Genomic DNA, 18769 nt, shown 5'->3' with positions numbered 1-18769 from the left:
CTGCCGGTTATTGGAGGGAAACGATTTCCTCAACATCAATGCCATAGTAAAACGCTGTTTTTGGATATAAATATCAACTTGATAGAACTAAAAATGCATGCATTGTCTAACATAATGTCCTAGGAGTGTCATCTGATGGAGATTGTAAAAGGTTAGTGTATCATTTTAGCTGGTTTTATGGTTTTGGTGACCCTGTCTTTGACTTGACAAAACATTACACACAACTCTTGTAAATGTACTGTCCTAACATACTCTAAATTTATGCTTTCGCCGTAAAACCTTTTTGAAATCGTAAAACGTGGTTAGATTAAGGAGATGTTTATCTTTCAAATGGTGTAACATAGTTGTATTTTTGAAAAATTAGAATTTTGACATTTATTTGGATTCAAATTTGCCGCTCTTGAAATGCACCTGCTGTTGATGGAGTGCACCACGGGTGGCACGCTAGCGTCCCACCTAGCCCCAAGAGGTTAACACTGGAGTGATAGATGAGCAGATGATGATGTGCAAGTAGTGATACTGGTGTGCAAAAGAGCAGCAAAGTAAATAAAAACAATGATGAGGTAGGTAGATTGGTTGGGCTATTTACAGATGGACTATGTACAGCTGCAGCGATCGGTTAGCTGCTCAGATAGCTGATGTTTAAAGTTAGTGAGGGAGCAATAAGTCTCCGGCTTCAGCGATTTTTGCAATTCATTCCAGTCATTGGCAGCAGAGAACTGGAAGGAGAGGCGGCCAAAGGAGGTGTTGGCTTTGGGGATGACCAGTGAGATGTACCTGCTGGAGCGCTTGCTACGAGTGTGTGTTGTTATCGTGACCAGTGAGCTGAGATAAGGCAGAGCTTTACCTAGCATAGACTTGTAGATGACCTGGAGCCAGTGGGTCTGGCGACGAATATGTAGCGAGGTCCAGCCGACTAAAATGACCTGGGTTGCAATCATGAAAAAAAACTACCCGGCCTTCATTGTTTGACATTGAGAACATTGGGAGAGATGAGAGCTGACGTTTTAGTAAATGTGCAGATTACGTATCTCAGTCACAGACAAGAAGCTCAATTAAGACATTATCTTCACCACTGGGACTGGGGACAACAGGACCACAGGCCAAATAATACAGCTCAACACTTCCACACTACCACAGTGAGTAGAATCAGGCTTCTGAAAACAGAAAACTTGCAGAATTATTAATGATGAATTGTATTACACGTTATTAGACATGTCTGTTGTTGAGGAGGATGGGAGACCCACAGTATAGGAGCAGAACGCACAGAGATGTCAAAAATGTGTTTCAAAAATCGTCAAAGAGTAATTATTTTAACCTAAAGCATTTAATAAAGACACTTATAGTACAATATTATGGGGAATAGGAATGAGAGGGCTACTTACACCATTTTGGGAAGGGATCACAGCAGTGATTGAATGAGGGTATGAGGCATGAGTTGAGGTGTTCAGAGGCTTGACCAGTGCAGGGCAGGGTTTGACTGGGAAGACAACACAAAAACACTACACAGTGAGACAAAAGAGCTAAGAATGAGTTAGTCCAAGCAAGGAGTCAAATCATAGATGTGTAATAATGTGATTGTGTTTGTGATTGACTCTACATAAAGTAATGAGAGAAAATTAACAGGGGTTCCCTCACCGTGCTTGGAGAGGAAACATTCAATGTGCCAGTGGTTGAGTGGGCCACATGAGACGTGGCTTCCAGTTCATGTGAGGAGTTAGTTGACAATGGAAGTAGAGTGGTCATCGCTTGTTAAACCATGGAACAGGAGGGGACTTAGCTGGAAATACAAATAGCAGATACGTTCCCTTGAAGGTGAGCCATCGTAGGTTTGAACAACAAGTTTGTCCATGAAATTAAACACGGAATTCACATCTCGCCCACTTGGCAAATCAAAGTAGCCCAAGAAACTTTTTCTGAATAAAGCCCTGATCATCCACATACAGTACCACATACAGTTTTAACAATTTTGGAAACGTCAGAGTGTTTTCTTTCCAAATCTACCAATTATATGCATAGCTTCTGGGCCTGAGTAACAGGCATTTTACTTTGGGCTCGCCAGACTCTCCGAACTTCCGAAAACTGCCCCCTAGCCCTAAGACGTTTTAACGGTCCTCACACTGTTCATGCTCTCATTACATAGACGCGTACTGCTCACCTGTTCATCTCGTAATGAATAATGTGGAAATTGAGCAAGTTGAGGTGACTAAACTGCTTGGAGTAACCCTGGATTGTAAACTGCCATGGTCAAAACATATTGATACGACAGTAGCTAAGAATGGGAGAAGTCTGTCCATAATAAAGCCCTGCTCTACCTTCTTAACCTCTTGGGGCTAGGTGGGACACTAGCGTGCCACCCGTGGTGCACTCCATCAACAGCAGGTGCATTTCAAGAGCGGCAAATTTGAATCCAAATAAATGTCAAAATTCACATTTTTCAAAAATACAACTATGTTACACCATTTGAAAGATAAACATCTCCTTAATCTAACCACGTTTTACGATTTCAAAAAGGTTTTACGGCGAAAGCATAAATTTAGAGTATGTTAGGACAGTACATTTACAAGAGTTGTGTGTAATGTTTTGTCAAGTCAAAGACAGGGTCACCAAAACCATAAAACCAGCTAAAATGATGCACTAACCTTTTACAATCTCCATCAGATGACACTCCTAGGACATTATGTTAGACAATGCATGCATTTTTAGTTCTATCAAGTTGATATTTATATCCAAAAACAGCGTTTTACTATGGCATTGATGTTGAGGAAATCGTTTCCCTCCAATAACCGGCAGTCAAGTCAGCGTCAGAAATTAAATAATTAAAATTAGAAAACATTGGTAAAATATTATATTGTCATTTAAAGAATTATAGATTTACATCTCTTGAACGCAATCAACTTGCCAGATTTAAAAATAACCTTACTGGGAAATCACACTTTGCAATAATCTGAGCACTGCGCCCAGAAAAATACGCGTTGCGATACAGACTAGACGTCATGTTGGGGAGATCTAAAATCGAAAATACTATGTAAATAATCCATTACCTTTGATTCTCTTCATCAGATGTCACTTCCAGGTATCACAGGTCCATAACGAATGTAGTTTTGTTCAAAAAAGCTCATCATTTATGTCCAAAAATCTCCGTCTCGTTAGCACATGATGTAAGCCAGCGGGACTTCTCGTCATGAACGAGGGGAAAAAATATATTTCCGTTCGTTCAAACATGTCAAACGTTGTATAGCATAAATAATTAGGGCCTTTTTTAACCAGAACATGAATAATATTCAAGGTGGACGAATGCATACTCTTTTATAACGTATTGGAACGAGGGTACCCAACATCAACTCGCGCGCAAGGTGTCTAATGGGCCATCATCGTTCCATGGCTCTTGTTCGGTCAGATCTCCCTCCAGAAGACTCAAAACACTTTGTAAAGGCTGGTGACATCTAGTGGAAGCAATAGGAAGTGCCAAAATATTCCTAAACCCCTGTGTTTTTCAATGGGATAGGTTTAAAGTCAATACAACACATCAGGTATCCACTTCCTGTCAGAAAATGTCTCAGGGTTTTGCCTGCCAAATGAGTTCTGTTATACTCACAGACACCATTCAAACAGTTTTAGAAACTTTAGAGTGTTTTCTATCCATATATAATAAGTATATGCATATTCTAGTTACTGGGTAGGATTAGTAACCAGATTAAATCGGGTACATTTTTTTTATCCAGACGTGCAAATGCTGCCCCCTAGACCCAACAGGTTAAGATCTTTCGTCTGAACTATCCTCACCGGTCCTTGGCTCTGGATGACTACACGGGTAATGTCAGTTTTATCAGGGGTACTACTGGTATTCTGGCTGGCGGTAGAACTATCTCCTGTCCTAACCTCTACTACTCGGAATGGTACCGCAGTGTCGACAATGGTCTGGTCAAGGCCAACATACCATAACCCTAAATCCTCTTTCTTTATGCTTTTAATGGTCATTCCTATCTTCAAGCAATACTTCCCTTGCTCTGGATTGCAGTCAAAAACCCTGGCCTTCACTATATTCCATCTGTTTCTATATTGGGTGTGTGGATTGACATAGCCTTCTCTCTCTGTGTGAGCTATGATTCCATGAGTTACACCGGGATCTACACAGATATCTTCCCCATGAAGTCCGAGTCCTAGACTGCCAGGAGGTTAGGGACCCCATTTGGTCTGCATAGAACTCTATTGAGACATCCTTCCCTAACTCTAATCTCACTTCCTTTTTATCCAGATCGAGTGACCTTTTGTACCTAGGCCATAAAAACTCCTCATCTTCTACACTATGGGTCAAGTTACAACTTTCTGACTTCTCGAGTGGTTCATGGTGTATTAGGAATATGGCTCCCACAATCAGACAGCTCAGACTGACCAGTACCCCTGTAAAGCCCCACCCCCTCCCGGAGAATATATCACCGGCTAGAGGCCAACCCACACTTTCACTTCTATGAACGCACACAGTGAGGATCGGGCGGGTTTGGAAATCTTCATTAGAGAGGTAACCCCCGAACCTTATTGGTATTCGGTTCTTCTCCTAACTCTGTGATTGTTCGACAGTGTCAGTGTGTCTTACCCTCCCGCAATGTGTGATATGAACCCAGGTAGCTCTTTCAGCTATTCTCACCACAAAGGCTATTACCAGGAACACTTGGTATGGGCCCTCCCACCGTGGCTGCTTCCAGTTCTTTTCTCCTCAGGGACTGGATCCACACCCAGTCTCCTGGTTGGATTGAGTGAATCATCTTCTCCTGTAATTCACCTGTTGGACACAAAGTCTCGGACATACGGGTTTGGTTAACCATGTGTTCTGTTAGTGTATCTTCAACTTCTATGTCTACCTGTTCTGGCCTCCCTAACTCTGGCATTCTATATGGTTTACCTGATCAGCTAAAATGTAATCCATTATTTAAGAGAGAGATCCTACATTTTACATTTACATTTTTAGTCATTTAGCAGACGCTCTTATCCAGAGCGACTTACAGTAGTGAATGCATACATTTCATACAATTTCATACATTTTTTTCTGTGCTGGCCCCCGGTAGTAAACCAACTACCCTAATCGTGTCCACCCAGTAAGTTGTGACCACTTCTTCCCATTTAATATGCTTATCTATTATAAAAAATGTTTTTTTTAAGTAGTTCGTTATCCAATAGGCCACAAAGTGTTTCCGAACCTGCTCTACTATCCCCCTGTTGACACATGGCTCTGCCCATGTGTCAATCTTGCCGCATCTCTAAACAATGACTTAGGTAGTATTGGTAACTTATCATGATACCAAATACCGTCCTTATATAAATTGCTCCTAACTTCTCCCATTTCGAAATCCCTTTCACTGGTGCTCTACACTGACAATTTTAATACAGCGTTGTCTATGTTTACATCCAATTTTAAGAACTGCTGTGTCGACGGCTGCGGTTTATCCTCTCTAGGGTAGGTGGGACGAAATCGTCCCACCTACGTAACAGCCAGTGGAATCCTGTGGCGCATTATTCAAATACCTTAGAAATGCTATTACTTCAATTTCTCAAACATATGACTATTTTACACCATTCTAAAGACAAGACTCTCGTTAATCTAACCACACTGTCCGATTTCAAAAAGGCTTTACAACGAAAGCAAAACATTAGATTATGTCAGCAGAGTACCCAGCCAGAAATAATCAGACACCCATTTTTCAAGCTAGCATATAATGTCACATATACCCAGAAGACAGCTAAATGCAGCACTAAGCTTTGATGATCTTCATCAGATGACAACCCTAGGACATTATGTTATTCAATACATGCATGTTTTGTTCAATCAAGTTCATATTTATATCAAAAACCAGCTTTTTACATTAGCATGTGACGTTCAGAACTAGCATATGCATATTCTAGTTACTGGGTAGGAGTGGTAACCAGATTAAATCGGGTATGTTTTTTATCCAGCCGTGTCAATACTGCCCCCTAGCCCTAACAGGTTAAGAAGACGGAGATTGATGCATCGGCGTGATGATTGTCCTCTTTGTACAGATGAAGAGTGTACTTCTGTAGAACTGTTTTCATTGTTTAATGATTCCCTGTTTTGCACCATGTGAAGGTAAAACACTCAGTGGCTCAACAGAAGCCATTTACACAGATAATGTACTAGTGTAAGAAAAATCCCCCCCAATGCTTTAACCTGTTGGGGCTAGGGGGCAGTATTTTCACTGCTGGATAAAAAAATGTACCCGATTTAATCTGGTTACTAATCCTACCCAGTAACTAGAATATGCATATACTTATTATATATGGATAGAAAACACTCTAAAGTTTCTAAAACTGTTTGAATGGTGTCTGTGAGTATAACAGAACTCATTTGGCAGGCAAAACCCTGAGACATTTTCTGACAGGAAGTGGATACCTGATGTGTTGAATTACCTTTAACCTGTTAAGGCTAGGGGGCAGTATTTGCACGGCTGGATAAAAAAAAATGTACCCGATTTAATCTGGTTACTAATCCTACCCAGTAACTAGAATATGCATATACTTATTATATATGGATAGAAAACACTCTAAAGTTTCTAAAACTGTTTGAATGGTGTCTGTGAGTATAACAGAACTCATTTGGCAGGCAAAACCCTGAGACATTTTCTGACAGGAAGTGGATACCTGATGTGTTGTATTACCTTTAAACCTATCCCATTGAAAAACACAGGGGCTGAGGAATATTTTGGCACTTCCTATTGCTTCCACTAGATGTCACCAGCCTTTACAAAGTGTTTTGAGTCTTCTGGAGGGAGATCTGACCGAACAAGAGCCATGGAACGATGATGGCCCATTAGACACCTGGCGCGCGAGTTCATGTTGGGTACCCTCGTTCCAATACGTTATAAAAGAGTATGCATTCGTCCACCTTGAATATTATTCATGTTCTGGTTAAAAAAGGCCCTAATTATTTATGCTATACAACGTTTGACATGTTTGAACGAACGGAAATATATTTTTTCCCCTCGTTCATGACGAGAAGTCCGGCTGGCTTACATCATGTGCTAACGAGACGGAGATTTTTGGACATAAATGATGAGCTTTTTTGAACAAAACTACATTCGTTATGGACCTGTGATACCTGGAAGTGACATCTGATGAAGAGAATCAAAGGTAATGGATTATTTACATAGTATTTTCGATTTTAGATCTCCCCAACATGACGTCTAGTCTGTATCGCAACGCGTATTTTTCTGGGCGCAGTGCTCAGATTATTGCAAAGTGTGATTTCCCAGTAAGGTTATTTTTAAATCTGGCAAGTTGATTGCGTTCAAGAGATGTAAATCTATAATTCTTTAAATGACAATATAATATTTTACCAATGTTTTCTAATTTTAATTATTTAATTTGTGGTGCTGACTTGACTGCCGGTTATTGGAAGGAAACGATTTCCTGAACATCAACGCCATAGTAAACCGCTGTTTTTGGATATAAATATGAACTTGATAGAACTAAAAATGCATGTATTGTCTAACATAATGTCCTAGGAGTGTCATCTGATGGAGATTGTCAAACGTTAGTGCATCATTTTAGCTGGTTTTATGGTTTTGGTGACGCCTGTCTTTGAATTGACAAAACATTACACACAGCTATTGTCAATGTACTCTCCTAACATAATCTAACTTTATGCTTTCGCCGTAAAACCTTTTTGAAATCGGACAACGTGGTTAGATTAAGGAGATGTTTATCTTTCAAAGGGTGTAAGATAGTTGTATGTTTGAAAAATTTGAATTTTGACATTTATTTGGTTTCAAATTTGCCGCTCTTGAAATGCACCTGCTGTTGATGGAGTGCACCACGGGGGGGACGCTAGCGTCCCACCTAGCCCATAGAGGTTAAACAACGGGGCAGCTATTATTAGCTGGACTCCCGTCCTGAGCCATTGGCTTGAGCTGGAGCGGCTGTTATTTAAGTCCCACCGTGGGACTATGCTGGTGTTGTATACTTCAGTTGTATTGTTGTCACTTGTCCAAGGGCCCAGACAACAGCTAACAATGAAAAGACTGACCACGAAAGCAAAAGAAATGATGCATAGAGTCCGGTCCTGGTCTTTCTATGGCCACTGGGGTCACATATGACGATTCATCGGCTGGTGCATCTTCCTCTGGGTTGTGGGGCACTTTCCTGCAGTGGCTTGCGTGAACCCACGTCAACCGCTCTGCAACCATCAGGAGCACCTGGAATGGACCAGTCCAGCGCTGTTGGTGCCAAGTCTTTCTGCGGAGGTCTTTGTTGATCACTCAATCTCCTGGCTGCAATTTTTGGAGCTGTCCTCCTTTTGGTTCAGGCAAAGCCACTTTTATCCTGGGGAAAATAGACTTCAGAACATTGTTGAGTGCAGCACAGTAGCTTACCATTTGATCCTCGCAACCCGTCAGTGTCAAACTGTTCTGTGGGAACGGGGTGTTTAGGATTCCCATGGGTCTTTCTGTGAGTATTTCATGAGGTGCTAAACCAGGGGGTACGATGTGCACGTCCATGCATGTACATCCGAGCCAGAGGCATTACTGTTACCTATGACAATCCGGTCTCAACCTTCCTCTGCCTACATTGTTAGTCATACAAACCACAACTCCTCCCCTTTTACACAATGGTCTTGGCCATTCCCCAGGCCATTGGCAGATCAGAAACATCCTGTAGAGAAAACAGGTTTTAAACATAGATGGGTATTGCAACAAAATAGCCTCCAACAAGTTCTCAACCAATTTATCAAATCAAATGTATTTATATAGCCCTTCTTACATCAGCTGATATCTCAAAGTGCTGCACAGAAACCCAGCCTAAAACCCCAAACAGCAAGCAATACAGGTGTAGAAGCACGGTGGCTAGGAAAAACTCTGTAGAAAGGCCAGAACCTAGGAAGAAACCTAGAGAGGAACCAGGCTATGAGGGGTGACCAGTCCTCTTCTGGCTGTGCCGGGTGGAGATTATAACAGAACATGGCCAAGATGTTCAAATGTTCATAAATGACCAGCATGGTCAAATAATAATCATCACAGTAGTTGTCGAGGGTGCAACAAGACAGCACCTCAAGAGTAAATGTCAGTTGGCTTTACATAGCCGATCATTGAGAGTATCTCTACCACTCCTACAGTCTCTAGAGAGTTGAAAACAGCAGGTCTGGGACAGATAGCACATCCGGTGAACAGGTCAGGGTTCCAGCAGGTCTGGGACAGCAGGTCTGGGACAGGTAGCACGTCCGGTGAACAGGTCAGGGTTCCATAGCCGCAGGCACAACAGTTGAAACTGGAGCAGCAGCACGGCCAGGTGGACTGGGGACAGCAAGGAGTCATCATGCCAGGTAGTCCTGAGGCATGGTCCTAGGGCTCAGGTCCTCCGAGAGAGAGAGAGAAAGAGAGAAAGAGAGAAAGAAAGAAAGAAATAAAGAAAGAAAGAAAGAAAGAAAGAAGAAGAAAGAAAGAAAGAAAGAAAGAAAGAAAGAAAGAAAGAAAGAAAGAAAGAAAGAAAGAAAGAGAGAAAAAGTCTCCACCTCAATCACTTCCTTAACTTCTCTAGGGCCGGTGGGACGAAATCGTCCCACCTACGTAACAGCCAGTGGAATCCTGTGGCGCGTTATTCAAATACCTTAGAAATGCTATTACTTCAATTTCTCAAACATATGACTATTTTACACTATTTTAAAGACAAGACTCTCATTAATCTAACCACACTGTCCGATTTCAAAAAGGCTTTACAGCGAAAGCAAAACATTAGATTATGTCAGGAGAGTACCCAGCCAGAAATAATCAGACACCCATTTTTCAAGCTAGCATATAATGTCACAAAAACCCAGAAGACAGCTAAATGCAGCACTAACCTTTGATGATCTTCATCAGATGACACACCTAGGACATTATGTTATACAATACATGCATGTTTTGTTCAATCAAGTTCATATTTATATCAAAAAACAGCTTTTTACATTAGCATGTGACGTTCAGAACTAGCATACCCCCGCAAACTTCCGGTGAATTTACTAAATTACTCACGATAAACGTTCACAAAAAGCATAACAATTATTTTAAGAATTATAGATACAGAACTCCTCTATGCACTCGATATGTCCGATTTTAAAATAGCTTTTCAGTGAAAGCACATTTTGCAATATTCTCAGTAGATAGCCCGGCATCACAGGGCTAGCTATTTAGATACCCAGCAAGTTTAGCACTCACCAAAGTCAGATTTACTATAAGAAAAATGTTATTACCTTTGCTGTTCTTCGTCAGAATGCACTCCCAGGACTTCTACTTCAATAACAAATGTTGGTTTGGTCCCAAATAATCCATTGTTATATCCAAATAGCGGCTTTTTGTTCGCGCGTTCAAAACACTATCCGAACGGGTAAATAAGGGTGACGAGCATGGCGCATTTCGTGACAAAAAAAATTCTAAATATTCCATTACCGTACTTCGAAGCATGTCAACCGCTGTTTAACCTCTTGGGGCTATGTGGGACGCTAGCGTGCCACCCGTGGTGCACCCTATCAACAGCAGGTGCATTTCAAGAGCGGCAAATTTGAATCCAAATAAATGTCAAAATTCTAATTTTTCAAACATACAACTATCTTACACCCTTTGAAAGATAAACATCTCCTTAATCTAACCACGTTGTCCGATTTCAAAAAGGTTTTACGGCGAAAGCATAAAGTTAGATTATGTTAGGACAGTACATTGACAATAGTTGTGTGTAATGTTTTGTCAATTCAAAGACAGGCGTCACCAAAACCATAAAATCAGCTAAAATTATGCACTAACCTTTGACAATCTCCATCAGATGACACTCCTAGGACATTATGTTAGACAATACATGCATTTTTAGTTCTATCAAGTTCATATTTATATCCAAAAACAGCGTTTTACTATGGCGTTGATGTTGAGGAAATCTTTTCCCTCCAATACCGCCAGTCAAATCAGCACCTCAAATTAAATAATTAAAATTAGAAAACATTGGTAAAATATTATATTGTCATTCAAAGAATTATAGATTTACATCTCTTGAATGCAACCGGATTGCCAGATTTAAAAATAACCTTACTGGGAAATCACACTTTGCAATAATCTGAGCACTGCGCCCAGAAAAATACGCTTTGAGATACAGACTAACCGCCATGTTGGAGAGATCTAAAATCGAAAATACTATGTAAATAATCCATTACCTTTGATTCTCTTCATCAGATGTCACTTCCAGGAATCCCAGGTCCATAACAAATGTAGTTTTGTTTGAAAAAGCTCATAATTTATGTCCAAAAAGCTCCGTGTTGTTAGCACATGATCTAAGCCCGCCGGACTTCTCTTCATGAAAGAAGGGAGAAAAAATATTTACGTTCGTTCAAACATGTCGAACGTTGTATAGCATAAATCATTAGTGCCTTTTTTAACCAGAACATGAATAATATTCAAGGCGGACGATTGCATTCTCTTTTAAAACGTATTGGAACGAGACTACCCAACATGAACTCGCGCGCCAGAGTCTAATCGGCCATCACCGTTCCAAGGCTCTTGTTCGGTCAGATCTCACAGTATAAGACTAAAAACACTTTGTAAAGACTGGTGACATCTAGTGGAAGCCATAGGAAGTGCTCAACGATTAATAAGCCCCTGTGTGTTTCAATGGCATAAGCTTAAAGGTAATTCAACACATCAGGTATCCACTTCCTGTCAGAATTTGTCTCAGGGTTTTGACTGCCATATGAGTTCTGTTATACTTACAGACACCATTCAAACAGTTTTAGAAAATTCAGAGTGTTTTCTATCCAAACCTGAACAATAATATGCATATTCTAGCTTCTGAGTTGGTGTAGGAGGCAGTTAAAAATGGGCACATATTTTTTTTCAAAATTCTCAATACTGCCCCCTATCCCCAAGAGGTTTTAACACAGCTGTGAGTAGTTATTTTTTTCATTTTTTCATTTTTGACAAAATGAGCAGTCCTGGAAGTGACAGATTTTGACTCATATTGAGTGATAAGACTGAGCTATTTAAAAACACTTTTTCAACATTTCAAGATAGCAGTTAGTTCAGTTTGATCTTACTAAAGACAGCTGTATATTCTTTTTTTTGACCCAAAAATATTCTATGTTTGAAGGCTGTCAACTTCTTGTCAGGAGGAGAATCACTTAGCCTTTCAACTAATTTTCAAATGATAGCATGCCTATTTAAAAACACTTTTTCAACATTTCAGCCAACATGTTATTTTTACTCAGCGTAGGCCTCGGACTGAAGGTCTGTCTGCACTGAGGACAGCTATAGACCCCTTTCAGAACATCCTGATCCCAGCAGCCCTCAATACAGCTCCTACAGTAACTGTGCCCACAGGCAGTAGTGACAGGCTCCTTCAGTAGATCCAGACAGACAGAACAACAGAACTGGTCCTGGTCCAGCAGAACTCCCTGTTGAGCCATTTGGACGGTTGTTCACTCTCACATAGACAGACGACACAGAGACTCAGATCAGTTTCGTTTCCTCAGAAGAGAGTTTGTGAAGGGGGAGGGACTTCCTGGTTCTGCCAGAGGGGTGGGGTTAGAGGGAGGGAGGAAGAGAGAGGAACTGCATGCAACAGCAAGAGGGAGACAAATAGTCTTGTTCCTTGGTTAGAGCCCTTAACGTGGAATAAATGAAATAATGAATCTTAAAATGTGAGTTATTAGAATATAAAGGGTAACCGTTTCTATGAAGTACATATTAGAATTATTTTAATGACCTTTATAATGCCTTATAATACACTTATGTGTTCTAATAAGCAATAAGGCCTGAGGAGGTGTGGTATATGTAAGGATTGCGGACCTGGTGGCAGTGAAGTCAGACGCAGGAGAGCAGAGATAGGTAATAGCCGGAGCAGTTTAATACAAAACGAACCTACATGGGTACAAAACCCAATGCGCACCAGTAACAGAGTACAAGCACTTACAAACAAACAATTCCACACAAGGACATGGGGGGAACAGAGGGTTAAATACACAACAATTCATGATGGAAATGGAAACCAGATGTGTAAGAAAACAAGACAAAACAAATGGAAAATGAAAAAAAGTGGATCGACAATGACTAGAAGACCGGTGACGCCGACCGCCGAACAAGGAGAGGAAATGACTTCGGTGGAAGTGGTGACAGTATATGGCTAATATACAGTACCACGGCTAAGTGCTGTTTTTAGGCACGACGCAAAGCGGATTGAGAATTATGTAACACTTTCAAAAATACAATCAAATAAAAATGTTATTGGTCACATACACATATTTAGTAGATGTTATTGTGGGTGTAGTGAAATGCTTGTGTTCCTGGTTCCAACAGTGCAGTAGTATCTAACAATACACCCTAATGTAAATGTCACGGGTGTCGTAGGGTTTAGACCAAGACGCAGCGGGAAAATGTACACTCATCTTCTTTTATTAAAGGACAAAGAACAGGCCAGTAAGGCACAAAGCTATACACAGCAACAATCTGCCACAAAACCCCATGACAAACAAACTCCTAATTATAGGAACTTCAATCAGAGGCAACGATAACCAGCTGCCTCCAATTGAAGGTCCAACCCCAATTAACTAAACATAGAACTACAATAGACAAGACAGAACATAGAAATACACTAACATAGAACATAGACTAACAAACCCCGGACCACATAAACCAAACACCCCTCTACCTAAATACATAGCCTGAACCACATAAACCAAACACCCCTCTACCTAAATACATAGCCCGAACCACATAAACCAAACACCCCTCTACCTAAATACATAGCCCGAAACACATAAACCAAACACCCCTCTACCTAAATACATAGCCCGAACCACATAAACCAAACACCCCTCTACCTAAATACATAGCCCGAACCACATAAACCAAACACCCCTCTACCTAAATACATAGCCCGAACCGCCTAAAACAAACACCCCCTGCCACGTCCTGACCAAACTACAAAAACAAATAACCCCTATTACTGGTCAGGACGTGACAGTAAAAAGTAAAGGAATTAAGAAATATAGAAATATTAGGATGAGCAATGTTGGAGTCCTGGAATATAAATATATATACTGAGTATATACTGTGTGTATATGTGTGTATATATATATATGTGTGTATATATATATATATACACACACACACACACAGAACCAGTCTGGAGTATATATATATATATATATATATATATATATATATATACACACACATATATATACACACACATATACACAGAACCAGTCTGGAGTATATATATATACACACAGAACCAGTCTGGAGTATATATATATATACACACACAGAACCAGTCTGGAGTATATATATATACACACATATACACAGTACCAGTCTGGAGTATATATATATATATACACAGAACCAGTCTGGAGTATATATATATATATATACACACAGTACCAGTCTGGAGTGTATATATATATATACACAGAACCAGTCTGGAGTATATATATATATATATATATATATATATATATATATATATATATATATACACACACAGAACCAGTCTGGAGTATATATATATATACAGTACCAGTCAAATGTTGGGACACACTTACTCATTCAAGGGTTTTTCTTTATTTTTACATTCATGTCGTTTCTCTTTGCTTATTTGAGCTGTTCTTGCCATAATGTGGACTTGGTCTTTTACCCAATAGGGCTGTCTTCTGTATACCAACCCTACCATGTCACAACACAACTGATTTGCTCAAATGCATTTAGAAGGAAAGAAATTCCACAAATTAACTTTAACAAGGCACACCTGTTAATTGAAATGCATTCCAGGTGACTATCTCATGAAGCTGGTTGAGAGAATGCCAAGATTGTGCAAAGCTGTCATCAAGGCAAAGGGTGGCTACTTTGAAGAATCTCAAATATAAAATATATAAATATAACACTTTTTTTGGTTACTACATGATTCCATATCTGATATTTCATAGTCTTGATGTCTTCACTATTATTCTACAATGTTGAAAATAGTACAAATAAAGAAAAAGCCTTAATTGTTCTAAAACTTTTGACCGGTAGTGTATATATAAATGTAAAGGGATGTATAGGTAATATGGATCAAATATGTAGTATAGTAGTTATATAGGATGAACCAGTTATATAGAATAAAAATGTATATACTGTATTCTAGTCATGGTTCATCCTATATAACTACTGCTGCCCACTTCATATGTATATACTGTATTCTAGTCATGGTTCATCCTATATAACTACTGCTGTCCACTTCATATGTATATACTGTATTCTATATAACTACTGCTATCCACTTCATATGTATATACTGTATTCTAGTCATGGTTCATCCTATATAACTACTGCTGTCCACTTCATATGTATATACTGTATTCTAGTCATGGTTCATCCTATATAACTACTGCTGTCTACTTCATATGTATATACTGTATTCTAGTCATGGTTCATCCTATATAACTACTGCTGCCCACTTCATATGTATATACTGTATTCTAGTCCTGGTTCATCCTATATAACTACTGCTGTCCACTTCATATGTATATACTGTATTCTAGTCCTGGTTCATCCTATATAACTACTGCTGTCCACTTCATATGTATATACTGTATTCTAGTCCTGGTTCATCCTATATAACTACTGCTATCCACTTCATATGTATATACTGTATTTTAATCATGGTTCATCCTATATAACTACTGCTATCCACTTCATATGTATATACTGTATTCTAGTCCTGGTTCATCCTATATAACTACTGCTGTCCACTTCATATGTATATACTGTATTCTAGTCATGGTTCATCCTATATAACTACTGCTGTCCACTTCATATGTATATACTGTATTCTAGTCATGGTTCATCCTATATAACTACTGCTGTACATCTACTATTCTTCAGATATACTACAGATGTACTCCAAATTGTCTATGCATCACATCACAGTACACAGTGTATATATATATATATATATATATATATATATATATATATATATACATTGCTTGTCCTAATATTTTCATTGACTTTTTAGATTTGCCCTCTGTGAGCTGGGAACACAAGCATTGTTAGATATTACTGCACTGTTGGAACCAGGAACACAAGCATTTCACTTCACCCACAATAACATCTGATAAATATGTGTATGAAACCAATGAAATAAAACGTGATTGTATTGTTGAAAGTGTTAGATAATTCTCAATCCGTGTTGTGTCTTGTCTAAGAACAGCCCTTAGCCGTGGTACTGTATAATAACCATATATCACACCTCCTCAGGACTTATTGATTTATAAGGCATTATAAAGGTGATTAAAATAATGATACATACGTACTTCATAGAAAACTGTTACCCTTCATATATTCTAACAAATCACATTTTAAGATTCATTATGTCATTTATTCCATGTTAAAGGCTCTAACATTGGAACAAAACTATTTGTCTCCCTCTTGATGTTGCTTGCAGTTCCTCTCTCTCTTCCTCCCTCCCTCTAACCCCTCCCTCCCTCCCTCTAACCCCACCCCTCTGGCAGAACCAGGAAATCCCTCCCCCTCCCACAAACTCTCTTCTGAGGAAACGAAACTGATCTGAGTCTCTGTCTCGTCTGTCTGTGTGAGAGTGAACAACCGTCCAAATGGCTCAACAGGGAGTTCTGCTGGACCAGGACCAGTTCTGTTGTTCTGTCTGTCTGGATCTACTGAAGGAGCCGGTCACTACTGCCTGTGGGCACAGTTACTGTAGAATCTGTATTGAGGGCTGCTGGGATCAGGATGTTCTGAAAGGGGTCTATAGCTGTCCTCAGTGCAGACAGACCTTCAGTCCGAGGCCTACGCTGAGTAAAAATAACATGTTGGCTGAGGTGGTGGAGAAACTGAAGAAGACAGGACTCCAGGCTGCTCCCCCTCCTGCTCTGTGCTATGCTGGACCTGGAGATGTGGCGTGTGATGTCTGCACTGGGACCAGAAAGCAGAAAGCCCTCATGTCCTGTCTGGTGTGTCTGGCCTCTTACTGTGAGACTCACCTCCAACCTCACTATGAATCTCCTGCTTTCAAGAAGCACAAGCTGTTCAAAGCCACCGCACAACTACAGGAGAAGATCTGCTCTCATCACGACAAACTGCTGGAGGTTTACTGTCGTACCGATCAGCAGTGTATCTGTCTGATGTGTACAGTGGATGAACATAAAGGCCATGATACAGTGTCAGCTGCAGCAGAGAGGACTGAGAAACAGGTAAGACCAGAACAACTTGTTGGTGACTGTCTGATAAACAAAGAATTAAAGATACAGTAGGAACTAAGGCTGTTTGAATATGAGATCATTGAAATGAAATTGATCCTCAGCAGAACAAATATGAACACAAACCTTGAGTATATTGATATGTCAACCCAGATTCTCCAGATGTATCACCATTTTATAATGTCAAACACTATTATCATTCTGAATGGCCTTTTATGAGTCCAAAGTTCAGTCTCAACCTGTTGATACATGTAGTCCTACCATAAAAACTATAATCATTCACATAGCAACAAATACATATCATTTAGTAAATGGACCATCCATTTTTTTAGATCTTCCTCTCTATGGGCCCTATGTCACATTACTATACTATTGATCTACTGGACTAATAAAGCTTGATAGCTCATTGAAGAGTGATTCTCCACAGAGGCAGCTGGGGATGAGTCAGCAGAAGGTCCAGCAGAGATTCCAGGAGAGAGAGAAGGAGCTGAAGGAGCTCCAACAGGCTGTGGAGTCTTTCAAGGTGAGTATTGTTGACCAGAGGAGACACACCATTTCACCTGTCTCCTCCAGTCAGAGAGAGAGAGAGAGAGAGAGAGGTAGAGGGGCCCCTATCCAATCCCACTGACCCCACTGTTGGGAACAGGTTGTCACTGCTGAGGCAGTGAAGAAAGTAGAGGAGGATGGGTCAAGGCTGAGGGATCCTGAGAGGATCCCTGTGAGTAGTAGATCTGTGACAGCACAGAGGGATGGGCCAACGAGGGATATATGCTTCAGTAAGGTTGGCTTCTTAGTGTTCATAGCAAATGGTTATCAACTATACCGCAGAAATGGAATGTAAATCACAGAAAAAAAATATGTTTTGGTGGCAGCTGCAGAGAAGTATTTGGTCATACTAGATTTGACTTCAGAAGAGTTCCAGGGTGTGTTGAGTGGTGGTGTCCCGTCCTCCCAGGCTGTTGGCCTGGTGCAGGAGCAGATAGGGTCAAAGTAGTGGAATGGGGGTAGTGGGTTTTAATGAGTGTAGGGTTAGTTGGCCTGGTGCAGGAGCAGATAGGGTCAAAGTAGTGGAATGGGGTAGTGGGTTTTAATGAGTGTAGGGTTAGTTGGCATGGTGCAGGAGCAGATAGGGTCAAAGTAGTGGAATGGGGTAGTGGGTTTTAATGAGTGTAGGGTTAGTTGGCCTGGTGCAGGAGCAGATAGGGTCAAAGTAGTGGAATGGGGTAGTGGGTTTTAATGAGTGTAGGGTTAGTTGGCCTGGTGCAGGAGCAGATAGGGTCAAAGTAGTGGAATGGGGTAGTGGGTTTTAATGAGTGTAGGGTTAGTTGGCATGGTGCAGGAGCAGATAGGGTCAAAGTAGTGGAATGGGGTAGTGGGTTTTAATGAGTGTAGGGTTAGTTGGCCTGGTGCAGGAGCAGATAGGGTCAAAGTAGTGGAATGGGGTAGTGGGTTTTAATGAGTGTAGGGTTAGTTGGCCTGGTGCAGGAGCAGATAGGGTCAAAGTAGTGGAATGGGGTAGTGGGTTTTTAATGAGTGTAGGGTTAG

At 40.4% G+C, this 18769-nt stretch overlaps 1 protein-coding gene and 1 long non-coding RNA gene across 2 annotated transcripts; one reads left to right on the top strand and one right to left on the bottom strand.

Moving 5' to 3' along the window:
- Positions 1 to 405: 405 nt before the first annotated feature.
- On the bottom strand, positions 406 to 2319 carry LOC145876199 (uncharacterized). Its single transcript, XR_014391461.1, has 3 exons — positions 1639 to 2319; positions 1386 to 1480; positions 406 to 1157 (listed from the first exon to the last, which is right to left on the bottom strand). It is a non-coding gene; the product is annotated as an uncharacterized LOC145876199 (long non-coding RNA).
- Positions 2320 to 16530: 14211 nt separating this feature from the next.
- Positions 16531 to 18440, top strand: LOC145876196 (E3 ubiquitin/ISG15 ligase TRIM25). The gene is made up of 2 exons (XM_082971987.1): positions 16531 to 17218; positions 17652 to 18440. The coding sequence occupies exons 1-2, from the start codon at positions 16622 to 16624 to the stop codon at positions 17850 to 17852; spliced, it is 798 nt and encodes a 265-aa protein (XP_082828113.1). The 5' UTR covers positions 16531 to 16621; the 3' UTR covers positions 17853 to 18440.
- The last annotated feature ends 329 nt before the right edge of the window (positions 18441 to 18769 follow it).

This window comes from Salmo salar, unplaced genomic scaffold (genome assembly GCF_965601325.2).
Source record: "Salmo salar unplaced genomic scaffold, fSalSal1 ptg000472l, whole genome shotgun sequence".
Lineage (NCBI taxonomy): Eukaryota > Metazoa > Chordata > Actinopteri > Salmoniformes > Salmonidae > Salmo > Salmo salar.
This window is presented reverse-complemented; position numbering and strand designations above follow the sequence as displayed.

What these genes read in the sequence shown, in the direction of transcription:
- LOC145876196 (XM_082971987.1), top strand. Translation starts at nt 16,622, where the DNA reads ATGGCTCAACAGGGAGTTCTGCTGGACCAGGACCAGTTCTGTTGTTCT. An exon ending in CAGAGAGGACTGAGAAACAG is followed by an intron (nt 17,219 to 17,651) that starts GTAAGACCAGAA and finishes GATTCTCCACAG; the next exon opens with AGGCAGCTGGGGATGAGTCA.